General features: G+C 41.8%; 1 protein-coding gene across 1 annotated transcript; it reads left to right on the top strand.

Moving 5' to 3' along the window:
• The first annotated feature begins 6,174 nt into the window (after positions 1 to 6,174).
• Positions 6,175 to 11,721, top strand: LOC120317638 (phospholipase A2 inhibitor subunit gamma B). Its single transcript, XM_039364373.1, has 6 exons — positions 6,175 to 6,329; positions 7,548 to 7,644; positions 8,268 to 8,384; positions 8,844 to 8,996; positions 10,296 to 10,436; positions 11,399 to 11,721. Exons 2-6 carry the CDS (start codon positions 7,596 to 7,598, stop codon positions 11,539 to 11,541), a joined length of 603 nt encoding a protein of 200 aa, XP_039220307.1. The 5' UTR covers positions 6,175 to 6,329; positions 7,548 to 7,595; the 3' UTR covers positions 11,542 to 11,721.
• The last annotated feature ends 10,916 nt before the right edge of the window (positions 11,722 to 22,637 follow it).

Genomic DNA, 22,637 nt, shown 5'->3' with positions numbered 1-22,637 from the left:
CACACACACACACACACACACACACACATACACACACACACAGAGAGAGAGAGAGAGAGAGAGAGAGAGAGAGAGAGAGAGAGAGAGAGAGAGTTCTAGGAATACCTCAGGAGACGGGACTTTTGATTTTGTTTCACTGGGGTTGAGCAGGTGCACTTTCAAGGAACTTCCTTAAATCAGGAAATATATGTAGGTCTTTGGTTATCGGGTTTTCTCCCGTGTCAAATTGGAAGTATCTTGGCGATGTTTCGACGAAGTCCCATTCGTCATCTTCAGGCTGATGTTTTCAGCTTCGTGCTTCGAGGAATTTCACGATATGTGGGGGGGGGGAACGAACGGTTGATTTGAGATGCTTAAGACATCAGGGGGCTGTTACCCATGCGAGGAGGAGGCATCTGGACACATGTGGAAAAGAGGGGGGAGAGAATAGTGTTGTTGGCATAGGATTAGTAACCATCAAGGAAGATAGGGAGGTGGAGGATGAGAGGAAAGAAGAGCGGGGGAGAGGGAGAGAGAGAGGAGGGAGGGTTAGTGGCAGATCTCACCCAAGGATGGGCGGGCCTAATGACACTATGACTGGAAGGGTTAATGGAATAGAGGGAGAATCCCCCCCCCTCTATCCATATACAGGAAGATGAGGGAGGAGGGAGATGACCAGCATGCGGGATGAAAGGGAGTCCTCTTACTCCCAGATCTAATACTTACGGTTGGAGAATGATGCATAATGAACGGCATGACCAGCTGGGCCTGTTAACATGCCTTAGAAGCCAGATGCAGGCTACTAACACCTTATAAAAGACACCCCAGCGTCTCCCTTTTAAAATCCTGATGATGTTGGATGATTTACCAACAAAAGCTCGGTTAATAAATTTTTAATATTTTATTCCTCTTGGTGATCGACCCCCTTTTTGTGGATTATGTAGGTCTTTGGTTATTCAGGTTTTCTCCCATGTAAAATTGGAAGTGTCTTGGCGATGTTTCAACGAAGTCTCATTCGTCATCTTCAGGCTGGTGCTTTCGGCTTCGTGCTTCTAGGAGCAATGTGTGATTGTAGCTGTTTCCTCCTTTTAACTGCCAGTGGGGGTATGAACTGATTGGATGAGAGCTTGGCTGTGTTCTGATTGGATGGAGGTGTGTTCTGATTGGTTAGGAGCTTGGTCGAAACGTCGCCAAGACACTTCCAATTTTACGTGGGAGAAAAAACCCGAATAACCAAAGACCTACATACAAACACCCGCGAAAACCTCAGAAAACACACACACACACACACACACACACACACACACACACACACACACACATTCTTTCATACCCAGCAGTTTATATTGCAACTTAATGTTCAAAAGCATTTTGAGGTCAGTTAGCAGAAAGGAAACATCTGTTTTCTGCAAAGTCAGCCTGCAGGATGGGTTGCAGGCCTTGGAACCTTCTCTCCAGCCTCTCTGTCTCCAATGCATAGATTTGTCATTTTCACAAATTGCTTAGCACTCAAATCAAAGGGCCTAAGCACGAGCCAGGTTTAACGCACACAGGGCAAATACAGATGCTAGGTCTTAAAGGACTGGACCAAGTTTGCTATTTGAACACAAATCATATCTTGTCGTGGGAAGAAGGAACAGGAGGATGAACCGTGATCAAGACAACAATCATATAAAAGAAATTTGAATCCAGGACAGTGCTGTAATTTAAGAGTCTCAGACCCTTCCTAGTTTTTGCAAAGATAAAGGGAGGGGGAAGTGTCTTTAGACTTGCAGGATTGATGTCAACCCGTCAAGATAGACCAGACTTGGATATCAAAGTTGTTGTTATTGTTGTTAGTTATGAAGTCGTGTCCGACCCATCGCGACCCCATGGACAACATTCCTCCAGGCCTTCCTGTCCTCTACCCTCTTCTGGAGTCCATTTAAGCTCACGCCTCCTGCTTCAGGGACTCCATCCAGCCACCTCATTCTCTGTCGTCCCCTTCTTCTCTTGCCCTCCATCTTTCCCAGCATTAGGCCCTTCTCCAGTGAGTCCTTCCTTCTCATTAGGTGGCCAAAGGACTTGAGTTTCAACTTCAGGATCTGGCCTTCTAAAGAGCAGTCAGGGTTGATCTCCTCTAGGACCGACCGGTTTGATATCAAAGTTACAAAGGCGAATATTACTTTTATTATGAGGTTAGAGTAACAGAATCTTGCCAGTTTGAAAGTCCTTTCCCCCTCCTACCCTTCATCTTTCTGAGAACTAGGTGGCGCAGCAGTTAGAGTGCAGGACTGCAGGCCACTTTAGCTGACTGTGTTCAGCAGGTCAGCGGTTCAAATCTCACCGGCTCAAGGTTGACTCAGCCTTCCATCCTTCCGGGGTAGGTAAAATGAGGACCCAGATTGTTGGGGGCAATGTAAATATATATATATATATATACATTGCTTTCTGGTGTGCACCGCTTAGAGAGTGCCTTGCACTTAAAGCGGTATATAAGTCTCATAAATAAATAAATAAATAAAACTAGGGAGGGACTTTCCTAAGATGGCTGTTCATGGCACCCCCGGGAGTCCTCTCCAACTCCAAATTTCAAAGGTGCCAGGACTCTTCTGATCCGATCTTGTCTCTTTGACATTCATGAGACACAGCAGGAAGACCCACAGCCTAGACAACAATCTGGTAACAAAAAGTTTGAGTCCGGGATGGGGATGTGGGTGGAGGTGGAGAAAACATCTCAGAAGGGACCCTTCTTAGCTTCCGGGAAGAGAGTTTGGTGTAGTGGTTAAGGCATCAGGCTAGCATCCAAGAGACTGTGAGTTCTAGTCCCGCCTTAGACACAAAATCAGCTGGGTGATCTTGAGCCAGTCGCTTTCTTTCAGCTCTAGGAAGGAGGCAAGAAAATGGCCAGGTTTTATTCAGGCAATTTCTGGGAATCAGATACAACTGAATGGAAGGGGGGGGGAAGTAAGAGAGGGGAGAGATGCCTATAGATTCTATTATTGCAACAACCTTACAATAAGAATAGTGTAATGGTGCTTTTTGTTTGGATTACTATAGTTTAAAGGGCTGGTACATATCGTGGTACTATCTGGCCAAGAGGTGGCACTATATAGCAATGATATCATTGCTTCCTTTTAACTCATTAGAAAGGCACAATAATAGAATTGGAAGGGACCCTGGAGGTCTTCTAGTCCAACCCCCTACTCAAGCAGGAGACCCTATACCATTTCAAACAAGTGGCTGCCCAATCTCTTCTGGAAAACCTCCAATGTTCGAGCATCCACAACTTCTGGAGACAAATTGTTCCATTGATTAATTGTTCTAACTGTCAGGAAATTTTTCCTTAGTTCTAGGTGGCTTCTCTCCTTGGTTAGTTTCCATCCGTTGCTTGCTGTCCTGCCTTCAGGCGCTTTGGAGAATAGATTGACTCCCTCTTCTTTGTGGCAGCCCCTGAGATATTGGAACACTGCTATGATGTCATCCCTAGTCCTTATCTTCATTAGACTAAACCAGGAGTAGGCAACCTTGGCTCTTTTATGACTCGTGGACTTCAACTCTCAGAATTCCTGAGCCAGCATGGCTCAGCATGGAAACCTCTCCCTTTCCCCTCAGCATGGCTGACTCAGGAATTCTGGGAGTTGAAGTCCACGAGTCATAAAAGAGCCAAGGTTGCCTACCCCTGGACTAGACATACCCAGACTAGACTGACTCAGGTCTTTGAGTCTAGCTGCACCGGTAGTCCTTAATTTACAAGAGTTTGCTTAGTGACCGTTCAAAGTTACAACGGCCCTGAAAAAAGTGACTTATGACCATTTCCCCCACTTATGACCCTTGCAACATCCCCATAGACACAAGATTTACATTCAAATGCTTGACAGCTGACTCACACTTATGATGCTTGCAGTGTCCCGGGGTCATGTGAATCCCTTTTGCAAATGTCTGACAAGCCAAGTCAAGAAGGAACCCAGATTGACTTAACAACCATATTAATAACTTAACAATTGCAGTGATTCACTTCACAAATGTGGCAAGGAAGGTGGTAAAATGGGGCAAAACTCATTTAACAAACGAGTTAAATCTTGGGCTCCATTTTGTGGTCGTACGTTGAGGATTCCCTGTACTGCATGTGTATTCCCTGAACACGGGACGGCCAAGCACGCCGAGTCTGCAAAGGCCTTCAAAACTGGGCACGTACAAAAATGGGAACCCCTTCAAATCCAAGAGGCATCGACCTCTCTTAAAAGGTCTAAAAATGTTTGCAGAGATATTACAAAATAGCAACGAGATCGGACGAGAAGTGTAACCTTGGGCCATGTGCAAGTTCAATCTTGCATAATGCATATTTATATAAAAGGGGGGGGGGGAAATAACAGTGAATGCTCCTGCACTTATATTGCTGTTCCATAGGACAGGTAGTCCTCGACTTAACTGAGCCCAAGCTTTCTGTGGCTAAGCCAAGAAAAGTCCTTAAGTGAGTTGTGCCCCATTTTATGACCTTTCTGACCACAGTTGTTATGTGAAACACTACGGTTGTTAAGTTCGTAACCTGGTTGTCAAGGAAATCTTGCTTCCTCGTTGACTTTGCTTGTCAGAAGATCGCAAAAGGGGATCACGCGAGCCCGGGGACGCTGCAACCTCTCTCATTATAGAAAGCAATGAAATGCAATTTAGTTTAAGAGGTTTCAGAAGCAGTAACCTTCCCCTCTCCAAGCTTCAGGCTAGCCCTGATCCACTTGACTGGCTGTTTCTGCTTTAAGAGAGAGAACATCTGAATATCAATCGGAATAGACCTGGAAGGGAACTTGGAGGTCTTCTAGTGCAGTGGTTCTCAACCTGTGGGTCGGGACCCCATTTGGGGTTGAACGACCATTTCACGGGGGTCGCCAAACAAGGCTGTCCGCCATTTTTCCCCCTTTTCTTTGGCCACACCCTGGCACCCTGTGATGTATAAGTGGTTGGGGGGTCACCACAACATAGGGAACTGTATTATGGGGTCGCGGCATTAGAAAGGTTGAGAACCACTGTTCTAGTGCAACCCCTGCTCAAGAAGGAGACCCTATACTATTTCAGACAAGTAGTTGTCCAGTCTCTTCTTAAAAACCTCCACTGATGGAGCATCCACAACTTCTGGAGGCAAGTCGTTCCACTGGAAATCCTTAGTTCTAGGTTGCTTCTCTCTTTGATTAATTTCCATCCATTGTTTCCTGTCCTACTTTCAGGTGCTTTGAAGAATAGCTTGACTCCCTCTTCTTTGGGGCAGCCCCTGAGATATTGGAATATTGCTATCACATCAAACTCCTTCTCCTCCTCCTCCTCCTCCTCCTCCTCCTCCTCCTCCTCCTCCTCCTCCTCCTCCTCCTCCTCCTCCTACTTCTCCTTCTCCTTCTATTTCTACTTCTTCCTCTCTCTCTCTTTCTCTCTTTCTTTCTCTTTTTCTTCTTTTTCTTCTTTTTTCTTCTTTTCACTAGACGTTCTCTAGAATACACTCTGCATTCGCATAGCAATCTACTGAGAAGCCACAGAAGCAAAGGGAACCTGCTGTTGGGATCCAATAAGAGAAATACTACTGATAAAGGAGAATATTTACAACTCAGAGTTGAAATGAGGGGTCCTTGGTGCTCTCTGAGCTTGGCTGTTTTCTTGCAGACATTTCACTGCCAAGCTAGGTAAGATCACTAGTGCTAGTGTTAGCTTTCTCGATCCTTCAAGAAAAAAAAACAAACTGTTTTGCTTTGCATTCAGTAGCATGGCCTGATCCTATTTAGTCCTCATTTAATGGCCACAACTGGGACCAGAAATTTGGTCATTAAGCAAGGCGACCACTCAGTAAAACCAGAAGTGATCCAAGCTTCCCATTTACAAACATAACTTAGAAGACTTGATCAACCTAACTTTCCCAGGTAGATTTTTCGGTCCCAATTTCTGGTTCACGGAAGTGAGTCACTCACTTCCAATTGCTCCAGAGTAGTTTAGCCATTTCCCTCTCCTTGTGGTGAAATCTATGTTGACTACCAGGTGAATTTTTAACCCTAAATAATGCTACTGTGTTCACAGGCTGATCCAGCAGGCCTGGAATAGTTGGCTCCAACAGCAGAACAAATCAAGCCCTCCTGGGTGATTGCCTCAGGTTGTCCTTGAAAAGGACAGTGGACTGGCAAAAGGGTTATCTTTTTTTTGTCTTATTCCCTATCTGGGTGGAAAGTAAATATATCCCAGAGGGATATCAGTGGTTGAGAGGTGTTTCCAAAAACATAGTCTTCTAGCTCTCCTACAAAAAGGAAACACAAAGGGAGAAAGACCTGTGCCCGTTGAATGATAGCATCTGGTAGTCTCTGAGAAAAATTGCTGGCTGCTTCTTGAAGCTCTACGTAAGTTCCTACTTCCTTCTTAAGGGTTGAGAATCTTTCTACAAAGACTTGGATTCCTTTCAAGGGACAATATCCTACATATACTTGTATTCTGCTTTCCTCGGTGAAGATCCACATGGTGGTATGGACCAGGTTTAACCTTCCCTTTAAGCTTACTTTAAGGTGGACAGACCCTGATCTTGGTTGAAGGACTCACGTAGCCTTTGTTTGTTGTGTAGATGGTAAGAAAGGAGTTTACGGTAGCTTCCAGCCTAAGCTTCCTCTATTGCTACCCAAATTCTGATCTTGAAAGCCAGGGAGATTTGTGTATGTGTGAGACAGGGATAATGGTGAATCCCCATCCAGTGTTTCAAATGATCTGGGAGCTCAATTGAAGGCAGGAAAACAGAATAACAGAGTTGGAAGGGGCCTTGGAGGTCATCTAGTCCAACCCCCTGCTCAAGCAGGAAACCCTATACCATATCAGACAAATGTTTATGCTATCTTTTCTTGGAAACCTCCAGTGTTGGAGCACCCACAACTTCTGGAGGCAAGTCGTTCCACTGATTAATTGTTCTCACTGTCAGGAAATTTCTCCTTAGTTCTAGCTTGCTTCTCTCCTTGATTAGTTTCCATCCATTGCTTCTTGTCCTGCCTTCAGGTGCTTTGGAGAATTGGCTGACACCCCTCGTCTTTATGGCAGCCCCTTAGATATTGGAACACTGTTATCAAATCACCCTAGTTCTTCTTTTCATTAAACTAGACATACCCAATGTTAACCAAAACAGGTCCTAAACATCCCAATAATGATTTTTTTTATGAAGTAGCTTTCCTTACAGCTTGGTAACTACTAAGTTGTTGAGTTCAATGGCCAAACAGGCAATGGAGAAAAATGCAATTATTACCAGGAGTTAACATAACACCTTAGGCAGCGGTGGGATTCAAATATGTGAACAACTGGTTCTCTGTGTGGATGCCACTTCTGAATGTCCGTTCTGGGCCTGGGCAACAAAAAATTAACTACCGGTTCTGCTGAACTGGTGCAAACTGGCTGAATCCCACCACTGACCTTAGGAGAATGATTTTATTTCTAGACTTGTATTCTTCCCGTTATGTTTTTTTTTTAAGGGGGAAAGATTCTTGAAACTGGTTTGTTATTGTTATGTAAAAGTTGGCACTATGAACCATTCACACCTACATTGTGTTCCAGCTCCAGTTTCTTTCTGCCATCTCTTCCAGGTATTTTTATCCAGATTGACTTGGGCATCAATCACCTTGTTCTCCACCATGAAGTCCCTCTTATTCTGTTGCCTCTTGGGCACTTTCTTAGCTACAGGTGAGAAGACCTTGGAAGCAATTCAAGAACCTTGCCTCAGACAGCAAGTCTCCAGGCAGGTCCTGGATGACCACAGAAAGGGGGTCAGAAAAGTCAAGATGGTGCCCACCACCGTGTAACTGAAACCCCACCCTTTATTTTTTGCATGCGTTAGAAACAGGCAGAGTTGGGACTGCATGGTTTTAGCTACTTTCTAGATTTATTTTTTTGTCCCTCAGCCACCTCTGCCTGCAGAAGAAGTAGCTTCTTCTGAATTCTTCTGAAACTATGAATTTATTCATTCCTTTTAATATTAAGCCAGGGCTGTCCAGCCTTGGCAACTTTAAGACCTGTGGACTTCATTTCCCAGGAATTCTGGGAGTTGCAGTCCACCCATTTAAAAGTTGCCGAGTTTGGAACCCCTGTGGTAGACCACCAGGCCATCCTACCCAAGGCAGACATTGGGTTAATTCCATCAGCAAGTTGAGGGGGCTAGTCAAAAGTAGCTGTTGACTAGCAAGACATATGAACTGTGCAATGATGGCATGAATCACCATTTGAAGTGTGGGGTGGGGCAGGGCAGGGCAGGGCATGACAATCCCATTGAAAGCATCAAAAAACAAAGTTGTCTCTTCCTCCTCTAGGCATGTGTATTGAGTGTGAAGTTTGTATGAGTCCCGGCGATAGATGTAACGGCTCGATGATGGCCTGTAAAGATGATGAAGATACTTGTGTGATGTTTCAAACTGAACTGCTATTAGGTATGAAATACTAAGAGTTCTGGGATAGACAGGCAGACAGAGATACAGGTAGACTTATGGCCATTCATGTAGTGACCGTTCAAAATTGCAACAGCATTGAAAGAGATGTCTTATGACTCTTTTCCACATGTATGACCTTTGCAGCATCCTCATGGTCAGGTGATCAGAATTCAGATGCTTGGCACCTGGCTCGTATTTATGACGGTCGCAGTGTCCCGGGGTCACGTGATCCCCTTTTGCGACCTTCTGCCAAGCAAAGTCAACAGAGAAGCCAGATTCACTTAACAACTGGGTTACTAGCTTAACAACTGCAAGTGATTCGCTTAATAACGGTGGCAGTTGGGGGCTCAGTTGTGGTTGAGGACTACCTGCTACTTCCATCTAATGGTCATTCAGAGTTTGAACCTACCAAGGAATCGCAAATAAAATGCCTTTGTACTTTGTTTCTCCTCTGTGCAGCCCCTCTGTCCTTCACTTTCACTTCAAAAATGTGCAGCACGTCTGACACCTGCCATCTTGACTACGTGGAGACAAATCTACCTTATGAACTGGCAGTGAGGTCCAAAAGAGCGTGCTGTGTTGGGGATGCATGTCAAACTATGACGCCTGTTGGTATGTAGCTCTTAGGAAGCCAATCTCGGCCCCAATGGACAAAGTGGGAGGAGGGAGTGAGGCAAAATCTAATCTCTGCAGGGCTGCCCATTTCTGATTTCAATTTTGTCAGAGCTAAGGGTTAAACCTTAAGCCTGTATCTAAAACTTCTCTTGATAAGGATTGAAAGACATTAGCTCATGCTGGCTGAAGAATTCTGGGAATTGAAGTCCTCTCATCCTAAAGTTGCCAAGGTTGAAAAAACACTGTACTAGAAGATAATATGTTGTGTTTAGGCAGAGCAGATTCTATGAACAGTGTCTGAAGATATATTATCTATTGAGGTCACCTTCCTGGAATGGAATGGAATGGAATGGAGTGGAGTGGAGTGGAGTGGTGTGGAGTGGAGTGGAGTAGAGTGGAATGGAATGCAATGGAATGGAGTATGTTATGTTATGTTATGTTATGTTATGTTATGTTATGTTATGTTATGTTATGGTATGGTATGGTATGGTATGGTATGGTATGGTATGGTATGGTAGAATAGAATAGAATAGAATAGAATAGAATAGAATAGAATAGAATAGAATAGAATAGAATAGAATAGAATAATGGAATGGAGTAGAAGAATAGAATAGAATGGAATGGAATGGAATAGAATAGAATAGAATAGAATAGAATAGAATAGAATGGAATGGAATGGAATGGAATAGAATAGAACAGAACAGAACAGAACAGAACAGAACAGAACAGAATAGAATAGAACAGAATAGAATTTATTGGCCAAGTGTGATTAGATACACAAGGAATTTGTCTCCAGTGCAGAAGCTTGCAGGGCAGAAAGAGGTGGGTGACATAACCCTATGGGAGGGGATTTACACGACTTCTGCTCTCCTTCTTGGATGGGAGAGAAATTCCTCTGTTTTTTTCACTGGGAATATCCTGCATGCTGTATCAATTACCACTAGGATTCAGGCATTACACAGTCAGTTGAATTTTCAGTTGAGGGTTTGAATCCCATACAATAATATCTGGCTATCTACAGCTGGAGATGCCCAAACAGGAGGAATCTAGCTTGAGGGAATCAGCCAGCTCTTCCATGCTTTCTGGAAGCTTAAAAAAAGAGGGGGGCTCCTGGAACTCTAGGGGAAGGGTTTTTCATGGGGCAGGGGCTGCCATCGTGAGCTTCCTAGGTTCCACCAAAAGACCCTTTTTAAGAGAAAGGATGTGCCTAGCCTACCCAATCTAATAAAACGTGCAGTTACTCTTAGGGAGAGACAGTTGCACAAATCATCTTTTTGCTCTTTTTGCTCTTGACAGTGCTTGAACGTCACGACAACCGTTACAATGGACTTCAGTGTCCTGGATGCATTGGATTCGGCTCACATGAATGCAATGAAAAACTGGTTTCCTGCCGGGATACTGAAAACCAGTGTTTGTCTCTAACTGGGAAGAACATTTGTAAGAACAGGCTCCACTTAAAATTATGATTTGAGAGCGGGAGGCCAAGACTTGAGGAATCAGGATTCTGGAGCAGTTATTGGAAGGTTTCTTGAACAGAAGGAGTAGAAGAGATTCAAAGTGGAGTGGATCCTGTTTTCCACATGGGTTATGGTTCCAACATCTCTAGACCAGTGGTTCTCAACCTGTGGGTCGGGACCCCATTTGGGGTCGAACGACCATTTCACGAGGGTCGCCAAACAACGCAGTCCGCTATTTTTTCCCCTTTTCCTTAGCTGTGCTACTCCCTTTTATTCTATTGGCTTTTGAAAGCCAATAGAATAGACTCTCTTGAATAGAGTCTAATTCTATTGGCTTTCAAAAGCCAATAGGAATTGTCCAGGCTGTCTCTGCCCTGCTGAGCCCGCCAAAAGTCCCATTCTGCAAATGGTGCTGCACCAGTTGAGTAATCCTCGACTTGCGACTGGTTGAGGGGGTTGCGGCATTAAAAAGGTTGAGAACCACTGCTCTAGACGGATACAGAATCTGTGCTGATAAATAAGGGTGTCTTTGTAGCATCCCAATTCAACAGCTAAGGGCAATGCGTCCATCTCCCAACAATTAAAGGCCTATCAAAGTTTCAAAACAGTAATGAAAGAAAGTAAGATGCCAGCACATAATAACTTTTTAAAAATCATGCTTTAAGCTGTAACTATTTTTAATTTACAATTCAAGGTAAGGGGAATAGTAAATGCACAACAACAGTAGATAAGCAGGTAAACTAGATAACAGTCTACTTTCTTCTCCTTCTCTTTCTCCTCCTCCTCCCATTTTTCTTCCCCTTTAAGTTTTTCCAGAAACACTTTGCAAGAGCAATCATTTAGTTTTCCAACCAGAATTTTTAATACTTTCTCCTTCACCATTTTTGAAGGATGGGATACTGTAGAGATGTTACTAACTCCCATATTGGTTTATTTCTTCAGATATCCTCGCCAACGATATAACTATGAAAGGATGCGCTACTGAGAGTTTGTGCACTTTACTTCAGAAGAAGATCTTCTCAGCTATAGCGGAATGGGATCTAGACGTCAAATGCACCCCAGTCTTCCCACAGTCTTCCCAGTGATGTATATAACTGCACATCAAGGCCATCGCTTCCACCTTACCAGAGCTTAGGAGCCAACATGGCTGATTCTGTTTTAGTCAGCTTTCAACAGAATTCTCATTCTTCTGGATGTTTCCCACAATGAATGTGAAAATTAACTGAACCATGGTTCAATCAATAAAGCAGTTACTTTAAAAAGAATTCCATTCTGGTTCAGGGTTTGATTTGAGCAAATGATTGTGGTAGAAGTAGGTTTGGGGTGTCCTGTCATGACACCACTCAGTGTGGTGCTCATTTCCACTTCTGGACTGGCCCAGAACAGGAGAGGGCAACTCTGGATACCTGCTGTTTCAGAAGGACAGGAATGGAAGAGGGCCTCCACAGAATACCCTTGTCTATTTGGGAGATGACCTGATCCACCCTGGTTTTGATGTTGTATGTCACAAGTAGCGTGCTTCCTCCTTTTCCTGGTACAACCAGAACAGTCAAATCCACCTCTGTTGTTTCGTTCTGTCTCACACAAATGCCTCCATTCCGATTGGCTGGTGGGCATGTTGATGAACACGAGGCCTCCCCAATGACTTCCTCTCTGCCTTCAAGGCCCATGTTCTTCTGTCTGCTGGGCCGCCTGCCGTGAAAGGATGGAGCCTGGTGGTTGTGCTTTTTAACATGTTCCTGCAGAGATATCCATAAGGTCTGGCCAAAAATGTCAAGAAGACAGCCAGAACAGTGGACTCAAAAACCAGGCAGAGTTTTTGATCCCACCATGAAGCAATCTTGGCTTTTTCTTAACCACACTCTAAGGACCCCAGGTTTAGTAGATGACTTTTAAAACAGGGGCCTCGCTTTTTTTGTTTCTCTGTTTGATTTAACCGTGCAATTGACAAACGTCCTGCCATGATTTTTCCATTTATTTTAATTTATCTGCCACCCATCTCACTTTGAGATTGAGTCCGAAGGACCTGTGGGAACTTAAGTTCACCTATCTTAAACTTCCTGAGGTTGTGAAACACTGTTTTAGTCCACACAAACGCCAATATACAGATACTATATTGACTTGCAACCGTTGGTTTAGCAACCGTACAAAGTTACAAGGCCCCAGATAAAAGTGACTTATGTGCAGTCCTTACATTTACAACCATTGCCCCTCCCCCCAAGGGTCACTTGATCATGGCAACTAGCATATATTTATGATGGTTGCCATGTCCTGGGATCATGTGATCACTATCTGCAATCTCCTCACCCAGCTTCTGACAAGCATAGACACTGGGGCAAGCTGGATTCACTTAATGATCACATCATTTGCTTAATAGCTGCAGTGATTTCATTTAACAAACGTTGCATTAAAAAAGTGGGAAAAAATGGGGAAGACTACATTAACATCAGATGGATTTGTAACTGGCTGACAAGCTGCACTCAAAGTGTAATCCTTAATGGAACTGCATCTCTATATAAGGAACGGTTGCTGGAATTGGGTATGTCTAGTTTAATGAAGAGAAGGGTGACGGAAGACATGATAGCAGTGTTCCAATATCTCAGGGGTTGCCCCAAAGAAGAGGGAGTCAAGCTATTCTCCAAAGCGCCTGAAGGCAGGACAAGAAGCAACGGATGGAAACTAATCAAGGAGAGAAGCAACCTAGCACTAATATGGAATTTCCTGACTGGTAGAACAATTAATTAATGGAACAATCTGCCTCCAATACTGGAGAATTTGAAGAAGAGATTGGAAAACTATTTGTCTGAAGGGGTATAGGGTTTCCTGCCTGAGCAGGGGGTTGGACTAGAAGACCTCCAAGGTCCCTTCCAACTCTGTTATTCTATTCTACATGGAAGGAAAGAAGCTGTGTCGTACCCCAAAGTTCTGTTTTAGACCCAGTATTCTTTAATATCTGCATAAATGGTTTAGATGAGAGAATAGAAGGGGAACTCATCAGATTTGCAGATGACAGCAAGTTGGCAAGTATTGCCAACCCCCCAGAAGATAGGTTCAAGATCCAGGTGGATCTTGACATATTTGAACAATGCATCCTATCTAACAAATTCAGAGTAGAGAAAAAGCAAGATCTTACATTTAGGCAAGAAAAATCAAATGCACAGGTTTAGAATAGGCAAAACATAGCTCCATAGCAGTTACTGTGAGAAGGATCTTGGAGTCCTAGTGGACAATCACTTAAATATGAGCCAGCGGGGTGCTACAGATGCCAAAAAAGCCAATGCAAACCTATGAGGCATCAAGAGAGGGATAGAATCAAGATCACATGAAGTGTTAGTGCCGCTTTATAAGGCCTTTATAAGACCACATTTGGAATACTGCATCCAGTTTTGGTCACCAAGATATAAAAAAGATGTTGAGACTCTAGAAAGGGTGCAAAGAAGAGCAATGGATGGAAGCTAACCAAGGAGAGAAGCAACCTAGAACTAAGGAGAAATTTCCTGACAGTGAGAACAATCAATCAGTAGAACAGCTTGCCTTTAAGAATTGTGGGTGCTCTTAAATTATAAAATACCTATTTGGGGGATTCCTGGACAAGCAATTCAGGGGGTTTCTAAGGGGGTAAATTTTGATAATATTTCGTATAAAGAGTTACTTATCTGGTCGGGTACTGATTGGCAATTAAAGTCTTCAGATGTGCTAAGGCAAGAAAATATTTTACAATCATGGTTTCAATATTTGCAAATAGTGGAGAGATGGACTTTAGAAAAGAAAGTGGGAATTACTTTAGTAGATGAAAATTTGGTAATTCAGATTAAGGATCAGAAAGATGCCCACATTAAAAGAATTTATAATGAGTTAATAAAATTGGATTTGGAATCTGAGTTGGTAAAAGATTGTATGATTAAATGGGCCCAGAACATTCAGGAACCGATTTCATTGGACTTATGGGAGGTAATTTGGATTAGAAATGTTAAATTTACGCAGGCTCAAAATTTGAGGGAAAATTTTTATAAAATGTTTTATAGATGGCATCTGGATCCTAAAAAGTTGTCTTGTATGTACCCGAATGTGCAACCTAAATGTTGGAGATGTGGTTGCTTGGATGCAACCTATTTCCATGTTTGGTGGACTTGCAAAAATATTAAAGCCTTCTGGATTATGATTTGGTGGAACATTCAAAAGGTTTTTAAAAGGAAGATTAAGTTTACTCCCCAGTTATTTCTTTTGGGTATTTTTGTGGATTTTGATGTTAAAGAAACTATTTTAATGTTGAATTTAATAACAGCAGCAAGGTTATTTGGTGGATCGATATTGGAAGAAGGATACTCTGCTTTCTTTAGAAGAATGGGTATTTAAGGTTAGCAGAAATGGCCAAAATTTCTGCTTATTTAAAGGACCATTCACAAGAGAGATATTTCAACGTATGGAGAAGATGGATAGAATATGTTCAGAAGAAGTAATGGAACTACAAAGTTTCATTTATTTTATGAGTAATGAATTTGTTTAAACTTATGATGTTAAAGTTTGAAGAGAGTTAAGGGTTAGTATGATTTTGGTTTTTGTATAATTAGTAAACTTAATTAGATTATGTTTAGTATATTTGTATGACCCTGTGCTTAGCTCTGGGAAGTTGGGGGGTGGGGGAGGGGTGGGGGGTGGGGGAAGGATGGCTTGGAATTTTAGTAGTTCAGATAAGTAGAAATAGTTTTTATTGTATATATATTGAGGTTTCAATTTGGAGAGAGGAATTGCTCGGGCATTTCCCCCGGAACGGATCTGGAGTGAGAGGATAGAAGAAGGTGAAAAGTAAGTAGGAAGGTGGAGGAGAGGGGGTGAGTGAAGAAGAGAAATAGAATCAAGATCACGCGAAGTATTAATACCACTCTTCAATGCCTTGGTAAGGCCACACTTGGAATACTGCATCCAGTTTTGGTCACCACGATGTAAAAAAGATGTTGAGACTCTAGAAAGAGTACAGAGAAGAGCAACAAAGATGATTAGGGGACTGGAGGCTAAAACATATAAGGAACGGTTGCTAGAATTGGGTATGTCTAGTTTAACGAAGAGAAGGACAAGGGGGGACATGATAGCAGTATTCCAATATCTCAGGGGCTGCCATAAAGAAGAGGGAATTAAGCTATTTTCCAAAGCACCTGAAGGCAGGACAAGAAGCAACGGGTGGAAACTCATCAAGGAGAGAAGCAACCTAGAACTAAGGAGAAACTTCCTGACAGTGAGAACAATTAATCAGTGGAACAGCTTGCCTCCAGAAGCAGTAAATGCTCCAACACTGGAAGTTTTTAAGAAGAGACTGGACAGCCATTTGTCCGAAATGGTGTAGGGTTTCCTGCCCGAGCAGGGGGTTGGACTAGATGACCTCCAAGGTCCCTTCCAACTTTACTATTATTATTATTATTATTATTAAAGAAGAGGGAAAGAGGCAAGTTGGTTAGAGGGTGGATGCGGTTTGGGGGGAAATGGGTGAGCAATACCGAAAATGGTGTGTATTAATTTGTCTTATTTTCTTATCTGAAGTATTTTTAAGATTGTATTGTATTGCAAAATTGAAAATAAAAAATTTTAAAATAAAAAAAAAGAATTGTGGGTGCTCCAACACTGGAAGCTTTTAAGAAGAAATTGAACAACCATTTGTCTGAAATGGTATAGTGTCTCGTACTTGAGCAGAGATTTGGACTAGAAGACCTCCAAGATTCCCTCCAATTCTGGAAAACCAGTTGAAGATGTTTTACAGATGGCATCTTCCACCAGCTGGCCAAGATGTTCCAGAACAATTCGCCAACATGTTGGAAATGTAAAAAAGTACAAGGAACATATTATCATTTATGGTGGACATGCTCAGTTGCGAAAAATACTGGATTAAAATAAGAAGATGGATGGAAGAAATAATAGACCAACCCGTAGACTGAAAACCAGAGATCTTTCTGCGGGGTATTTTAAATAGAAAATATAATAAAGAAATATGGTTCTTAATTCTACATATAACAACGGCAGCAAGAATAGTATACGCACAGTTCTGGAAAAATGAGAGGAAGAAGTGATAAGAAAAATCCTGGACTGTGCTGAGATGGACAAATTAACAAAAGAGATAAAAGAAGAGGAAGACACAGAGTACTATCTAATATGGAATAAGTGGTATGATTGGTTGGAGACTAGAAGTAATAAAGGAGAATAAATGTGGAAAGGTCAAAAGTGGAAAATGTGTGTATAATAATGTATAGTAATAATAATATGTATTATTTTTAGTATGAGGTATAGTATGAAGGAAGAAAAATGTAAACAAGAAACAACGGGACAACAAGGACAAATATATCTAAAGAAGAATAAGGGGGGGAAATATAAATAATAGAAGATTATCGTTACGAAATTGCTGTTAAAAAATACACTGTGTACACTGTGTGTATGTGTTATGTTTTGTTGTTTAAAAAAATAAAATAATATATATATATATATATATATATATATATATATATATATATATATATATATATATATTACATTAAAAATTGAAGAATAGCTATTCCTGGGTACATACATTTCAGTAAAAAAGGGAAGCGATCACCAGGAAATAAATTTTAATAAATAAAATCCTGACGATGATGGCAGATGTTAGCCATCGAAAGCTTGATTTTATTTATTAAAACGTTGGTGTTTTATTTCCTGGTGATCGCTTTCCTTTTTTACTGAATATATATATATATATATATATATATATATATATATATATATATATATATATATATATATATATTCAAAAGATAAAAACGAGCACCAGGAGGTAAAACAATTAAATGTTTAATAAATAAATAACCTAGCTTTCGATGGCTATATTGCTGCCATCATCGTCAGGGTGTTTTATATATATATATATATATATAAAGATCCCTTCCAATTCTGATGATGATCATCATCATAACGTTAGGCACAATTCAACTCTCTTGCTTAGCAATGGGAATTTTGATCTCAACGGTGTTCGCAATTTAAGGATTATCTGTATGCACCTATAAAATTTTATCCAAGTTGTGTGATGTTCATCTAGGTGTTTTTCTTTAACAGTAGCCAAATATAGATAAATGGCAGATAAATGGCTTTGTTAGCATTCTCACTGTACTAATATTAACTTTGGAAGATGGGGACATGAGTGCAAGACTAAGAATTACACCACACTTGCCCAAAACAAATGAAACCCCCATAAGAGAACATCATGATTCTGGAACATCTGATACCACATATATAACTATTAATATAAATACAGCTTGTAAATTATTACTGAAGTTTAAGAGTAGACTCAGGGCCTATGTTTCAATGGAAGCCATCTGGAATAATCCTAAGGATTACACCACACCAGGGTTTGATTTGAGCGAATGACTGTGGTAGAAGCAGGTTTGGGGTGTCCTGTCATGATACCACTCAGTGTGGTGCTCATTTCCACTTCTGGACTGGCATCAACAGAGGGTAAAATCAAGATCACATGAAGTATTAGTGTCGCTTTATAAGGCCTTGATAAGACCGCATTTGGAATACTGCATCCAGTTTTGGTCATCGAGATATAAAAAAGATGTTGAGACACTAGAAAGGGTGCAAAGAAGAGCAATGGATGGAAGCTAACCAAGGAGAGAAGCAGCCTAGAACTACTTGAGCAGGGATTTGGACTAGAAGACCTCCAAGATCCCTTCCAATTCTGGTGATGATGATGATCATAACATTGGGCACAATTCAACTCCCTTGCTTAGTGGTGGAAATTCTGATCCCAATGGGGTTCATAATTTGAGGATTATCTGTACATGCCTATAAACTTTTATCCAAGTTTTGTGATGTTCATTTAGGTGTTTTTTTTAACAGTAGCCAAGTATCGATAAATGGCAGATAAATGGCTTTGCTAGCATTCTCACTGTGCTAATATTAACTTTGCAAGATTGGGACATGGGTGCAAGACTAAATATTACAGCACACTTGCCCAAAACAAATGAAACCCTCATAAGAGAATATCATGATTCTGGAATGTCTGATACCACATATACAACTATTAATATAAATACAGCTTGTAAATTATTACTGAAGTTTAAGAGTGGACTCAGGGCCTATGTTTCAATGGAAGCCACCTGGAATAGTTTGCAGAGGCTGGAGATCCTATGTAAAGACGCCTACAATCCTGCTTAATAAACTAACCTCCAGCCCACCATAACTCTATCAACTATGGGCCCAATGACCTTGGGTTCCCACGGCTGAGTTATTATTGTTATGACTAGCTGGACTCTCATCCTCTTTCCCCCTCCTAGTATCAACTAACTCGAAAGCAATAGAGAAAAATGGTTTCATTTCTATCTGTTGTCAAATCAAGAACCTCCGATCTTAGCAGCGTTGACACAGTTAATCGGAGCCTTCTTGAACAGAAGGAGCAGAAGAGATCCAAAATGGATCCTGTTTTCCACACGAGGTATGGCTCCAACATTTCTAGACAGATACAGTATCTGTGCTGATAAATAGGGCTGTCTTTGTAGCATCCCAATTCAACAGCTAAGGGCAATGCGTCCATCTCACAACAATTAAAGGCCTATCAAAGTTTCAAAACAGTAATGGAAGAAGGTAAGATGCCAGCTCATAATAACTTTTTAAAAAAATTATGCTTTAAACTGTAACTATTTTTAATTTACAGTTCATGGTAGGAGGAATAGTAAATGCTCAACAACAGTAGATAAGCAGGTAAACTAGATAACAGCCTATTTTCTCTTCCTCCTCCTCCTCCTCCTCTTCTTCCTCTTCCTCCTCCTCCTCTCTTTTTTCTTCCCTTTAAGTTTTTCCGGAAACACTTTGCAAGAGCAATCATTTAGTTTTCCAACCAGAATTTTTAATACTTTCTCCTTCGCCATTTTTGAAGGATGGGGTATGTAGAGATGTTACTAACTCCCATGTTGGTTTATTTCTTCAGATTTCTTGGTCAATGATGTATCTATCAAAGGATGTGCTTCTGAGAGTTTGTGCACTTTACTTCAGAAGAAATTCTACTCACATTTAGTGGAATGGGAACTAGACATCAAATGCACCCCAGTCTTCCCACACTCTTCCCAGTGATGTATATAGCTGCACGTCAAGGCCATCGCTTCCACCTCACTAGAGCTTAGGAGCCAACATGGCTGATTCTGTTTTAGTCAGCTTTCAACAGAATTCTCGTTCTTCTGGAAGTTTCCTACAATGAATGTGAAAACTAACTTGAACCATGGTTCAATCAATAAAGCAGTTACTTTAAAAAGAATTCCATTCTGGTTCCGGGTTTGATTTGAGCAAATGACTGTGGTAGAAGCAGGTTTGGGGTGTCCTGTCATGACACCACTCAGTGTGGTGCTCATTTCCACTTCTGGACTGGCATCCACAGAGGGATAAAATCAAGATCATGTGAAGTATTAGTGTCACTTTATAAGGCTTTGATAAGACCGCATTTGGAATACTGCATCCAGTTTTGGTCACCAAGATATAAAAAAGATGTTGAGACACTAGAAAGGGTGCAAAGAAGAACAATGGATGGAAGCTAACCAAGGAGAAAAGCAGCCTAGAACTACTTGAGCAGGGATTTGGACTAGAAGACCTCCAAGATCCCTTCCAATTCTGATGATGACGATGATCATAACATTGGGTACAATTCAACTGGTGGAAATTCTGATCCCAATGGTATTCATAATTTGACGATTATCTGTACGTGCCTATAAACCTTTATCCAAGTTCTGTGATGTTCATTTAGGTGTTTTTTTTAAACAGTAGCCAAGTATGAATAAATGGCTTTGCTAGCATTCTCACTGTACTAATATTAACTTTGGAAGATTGGGACATGGGTGCAAGACTAAGGATTACACCACACTTGCCCAAAACAAATGAAACCCTCATAAGAGAACATCATGATTCTGGAACATCTGATACCACATATATAACTATTAATATAAATACAACTTGTAAATTATTACTGAAGCTTAAGAGTGGACTCAGGGCCTATGTTTCAATGGAAGCCACCTGGAATAGTTTGCAGAGGCTGGAGATCTCATGTAAAGATGCCTAGAATCCTGCTTAATGAACTAACCCATTTTCTGATGATAGCTGTTACCAGTAAGCATCACCAGCAGTCCTCAATTTACGACCACCATCGGGAGATAGAATTCCCATTGCTAAGCAAGGTGGTTGTTAAGTGAGACACATCCGAACCTTTTTTTGCCACAGTTAAGTACTTAGATAGGATAACAGAGTTGGAAGTTACCTTGGACGTCTTCTAGTCCAACCCCCTGCTCAAGCAAGAGACTTTATACCATTTCAGATAAATTGTTCTCCAATCTCTTCTTAAAAACTTCCAGTGTTGGACCACCCACAACTTCTATACACAAGCTGTTCCTCTGGTCAATTGTTCTCACTATCAGGAAATTTCTCCTTAGTTTTAGGTTGGTTCTCTCCTTGTTTGGTGTTCATCCGTTGCTTCTTGTTCTGCCTTCTGGTGCTTTGGAGAATAGGTTAATCCCTTCTTTGTGGCAGCCCCTTAAATATTGGATCACTGCTATCATGTCACCCCTAGTCCTTCTCTTCATTAAACTAGACATACCCAATTCCAGCAATCGTTCTTCATATGTTTTAGCCTCCAGTCCCCTAATCATCTTTGTTGCTCTTCTCTGCACTTTTTCCTAGAGTCTCAATGCCTTTTTTAATATCGTGGTGACCAAAACTGGATGCAATATTCCAACTGTGGTCTTACCAGCCAGGTTAAAGAGTTTGAGTAGTAGAATCTAATAAGGGGGCCCTGCCCACATCCTTTGGAACATCTTAGCCATCAAAGTGATGTGATATAGCCAGGAGATTGCTAACATTAACTGGCTGTCATATCTTCAAGGCTTCACACATTTTGCCTTGGATGGACTGTTCTTTAGCACCAACCAAGGGACACATGGGACATTCCGTGATTTAAGGGATGGCACAAATAGTCTATTGGAGTAGTTCCCACAAATAGTCTATTGGAGTAGTAGGTAGAAATGACATTAAATAGAAAATTGCCCCTCCTCCCCCAACAAAGTCAAAGTTTGCCTTGCATTTTGGGAAAAAAACACCTAGATTTGACCAATCCCATGCCATATGGACAGCATTGAACTGAATTCACATTGGCCATGGTAGATGTGTGGATGCCCTCCATACGTGGGACAAAACACCATTACTGAATTGTGATTGCAGGGCTGGAAGACAACATGTAGTGCCAAAATAGAGTTTATAATGGAGACTTTGCTGATTTCCTGGCTGTGACAAATGAAGTGAAAATTACATCTGTAATCTAGACGGATATTTATAATATTTATATGTTGGGTTTCATATTTTGTATTTTTATCTCTGGTGTTTTTATCAAAAAGTGATGTGAATGTGCCATAAGATAAATAAATACCCCCCGAGGTGAGGTGAGGCCCCACTCTTCTAGTCTTTCAGAAGAAGTTTTTGACCTGTCAATTAGCATGAGGGGTGGTGGTCTAAGAGTGTGATACAACTCTTAGACTCCCATGGGTGCAGTGTCTAGGACAACTCGCCATGGCCAACTTGCTGCAGGATAATTTATTTATTTATTATTTATTTAATTAATTTTATTTATATGCTGCCCAATCCCAAAAGGACTCAGGGCGGCGTACAAAATTAAAACAATCATCTAACAATAAAACAATAAAATAATACAATCATACCACGAGTCTGATCATATCCCGACCCCCCCCCCGGGACATCAGCCCCAGGCCTGTCGGAACAGGAGAGTTTTAATGGCTTTCTTAAAGGCCGGCAGGGTGGGAGTAGTTCGAACCTCGGGGGGAAGTTGATTCCACCAGGTCGGAGCCACCACAGAAAAGGCCCTTCCCCGAGGGCCCGCCAGCCGGCATTGTCTGGCCGACGGGACCTGAAGGAGGCCCAATCTGTGGGACCTCACCGGTCTCTGGGAACTGTGCGGCAGTATGCGGTCCTGTAAGTAACCTGGCCCTATGCCATGAAGGGCTTTAAAGGTGATAACCAACACCATGAATTGCGTCCAGAGACCCACAGGAAGCCAGTGCAGCTCGCGGAGGATAGGTGACACGTGGGCGTACCTTGGCGCGCCCACAATCGCTCTCGCGGCTGCATTCTGAACCAACTACAGCCTCCGAACGCTCTTCAAGGGTAGCCC

The sequence above is a fragment of the Crotalus tigris genome, unplaced genomic scaffold (genome assembly GCF_016545835.1).
Source record: "Crotalus tigris isolate CLP2741 ecotype Arizona unplaced genomic scaffold, ASM1654583v1 scf7180000019753.2282721675:598951, whole genome shotgun sequence".
Taxonomy (NCBI): domain Eukaryota; kingdom Metazoa; phylum Chordata; class Lepidosauria; order Squamata; family Viperidae; genus Crotalus; species Crotalus tigris.
The sequence above is the reverse complement of the archived record's forward strand: the minus strand, read 5'-3'. Positions and strand labels throughout refer to the sequence as shown.